Source organism: Quercus suber, unplaced genomic scaffold (genome assembly GCF_002906115.3).
Source record: "Quercus suber isolate HL8 unplaced genomic scaffold, Cork oak 2.0 scaffold_464, whole genome shotgun sequence".
Lineage (NCBI taxonomy): Eukaryota > Viridiplantae > Streptophyta > Magnoliopsida > Fagales > Fagaceae > Quercus > Quercus suber.
The window spans coordinates 167187-169644 of record NW_027069915.1 but is presented as its reverse complement, the minus strand read 5'-3'; the positions used below and the strand labels follow the sequence as shown (position 1 = coordinate 169644).

At 38.4% G+C, this 2458-nt stretch overlaps 1 protein-coding gene across 1 annotated transcript; it reads right to left on the bottom strand.

The window, feature by feature from the left end:
- Window positions 1-270: 270 nt before the first annotated feature.
- On the bottom strand, window positions 271-2049 carry LOC112009399 (uncharacterized). The gene has a single exon (XM_024041732.1). It carries the CDS (start codon window positions 2047-2049, stop codon window positions 271-273), a length of 1779 nt encoding a protein of 592 aa, XP_023897500.1.
- Window positions 2050-2458: the final 409 nt, after the last annotated feature.

The window sequence follows — 2458 nt, the reverse complement described above, 5'->3', positions numbered from 1 at the left end:
AAATGGAGGTTGGAGGTGGGGGTATTAAATGCAATGAATTTTTTTTTTTTTTTTTTTAAATCAATACCATTGGAATAAAACACAGAAAAGGAAAAAAGAAAAATGCGGTAGACAACAATGAATCCTTGATGTCTTCTAATAAGAAAGACTATACTGTGCAAACAAATCAAATTCTTCATCTTTTTTTCTTTTTCCAATAAATAAATAATAAACAAACAGAACAAATTCTATTCTGCTAAAAGCATAATTTCATTTGAGATTCTAGATACATCAATCAAATACAATTAGATCATTGTAACCTTCTCCAGAAATTGCTGACTCCATTAAATCTTCTGGAGTTGGTACTAACTTCACTAAATCCTCTATAGATGGATGCGCATTTCCCTCCAACAGTGCAGTCAGTGATTCCACTGAGACTCCAATCATGGCCAACCTTTCGCACTTCCTTGCCACAGAAATTGAAGCATCTCCAAGATCGCAAAAAATAATCTCTGGCAATACCATATACCCTTCCTGCTGGAACCCCTTATGGTTAAACAACTTATCAGTAAACTCCTTATGGCTAAACACCTTATCACTAAACTCCTTACCCCCAAAGTCATAGCTAAACACAAAAACTGTCTTCACCATCCTATCTGGGCTTAACTTTTCGGCCATAGAAAATTCCAAGAGCAGATCATACACCATCTTAAAATCGATGTTATCATCACATTCTTGTCCTTTCATAAACTTGATCTTGGATTGAAGATTGTCACCTTCAATCTTGCAAAGCATAGGATTGTGGCTGCAAGTGATAGCCTTTCCCTTCCAAGGCTCATCACTGAGTTCTGAAAGCAATACTCCCATTGAGGCACATAAATCCATTTGAATTGCTCCAATATTTTTTGATAGGTCACAAATTGCCAAACAGTTTTTCAGTCTCCCTTTGCTTTCCATGTACCTAACAAGTCTCTGCCATTCACACTCCACAACTTCGCTGTCAACCCCATTATTTAAGTTAACCACAATCTCGTTTGGAAGCAAGGGTCCGCTTGCCTTTACCCACAGAGTTGCAATCTCAAGATAAGCCTTATACTTGTTCTCACGAATTTTCGAAAAGGGCAGATCGCAATTTCTACCAGGAATGAAACATCCAATTGTTTTATCAAAGATTTCCGCATACAGTTTCTTCATATCGTCGGATAGAGCAGGTCTAGGTGGCACAGACTCGCACCTTTTGGCACTCACCAGAGCCTTCCGGAGTGGAACAAGAATTTCTTTCTGAAGCCTGTCTTGAGCCCTATAAGCGTAATGAGCCTCATCAATATCTTTGTACTCAGGATCAGAATCTAGTGGGAAAACCCGCCTCGCGATGCCTTCACATAGCAGGGTCCTTTGATCTTCCAAGCTATCAAGTGAAGGACACCATTTTGAAGCCATGCTGATCTTTTCAATCTCACCCAACTTCAAATATTCAATATCAGACTTAAGAAGCTTTGCAAACAGATCTGCAATGCATTCGAATAAGTACCTATAATCAGAGTTAGAATTGTAAATCTTCACAGCCCTTTTACCCCTAATAATATGCTTATCTTTTCTTAAATCCCCTTCCATGTTGTTCGTCTCCACAGTCTTCTTCTTCATACTATGAGGCCAAGGCCGAGGCTGATGATACCGTGACATCCGGACCTTTTTCTTGAGAACCCAGTTGTTGAGAAGTTGAGGAAGAACATTCAAGCAACCAAAGCGTACAAAGTTTTGGAGATTCAATGACAGTGTGTTAAGGTGGTTTTCCTTCAACCATTCGACAGCAGAAAAGAACACATCTCTGTTGACCAGACTAAGGTTAAATATGAGTTTTAGAGCAGTTAAGGGTTCATGGTGCCAAGCTTGTTGTACGTAATGGGTCACTAAATTTTGATCCATATTGGCTGTGGGTTCAAAGAAAAGGTCAAGGGTGGGGGTTAAAGTGGGAAAGGTCAGATTTTGTGGCAATTTTTGTGGGGTTTTAGGGTTGATGTGGCGGAGAGCCGGTGGTCCAAGAAGGGAGGGAGCCGGAGGAGGAGCCATTAATTTGATAGTATAGTATGGTATAGTAGGATTGCTTGGGTACCACGGGCTTGGATCTAAAGAGTGAAAATCCCAAAAGAGTGGAATTGTGAATAACATGAATATAATATATATATATATATATATATATACACTTAAACGCATCACTATCATTTTATTATCATTATCATTTTTTTAAAATAAAATTATTTTTGTTTAATCTAAACTAAATACTTTAGGACTCTGCTGTTAAAAAACTAAAAACGTTAGGACTCATAAACAGAGTCACGTTAGGATTTATCTCTAGTAGCTTGGAGCTTTCCAGGAGCCCTTTTACGTGAAGTTTCCTTGGAGCCTTTTAGTAAGTCACCAATCACCATCCTTATGTGTTTTTAGTTTTAGTCAATTGTCCTGTTGGATTGAAGAACAA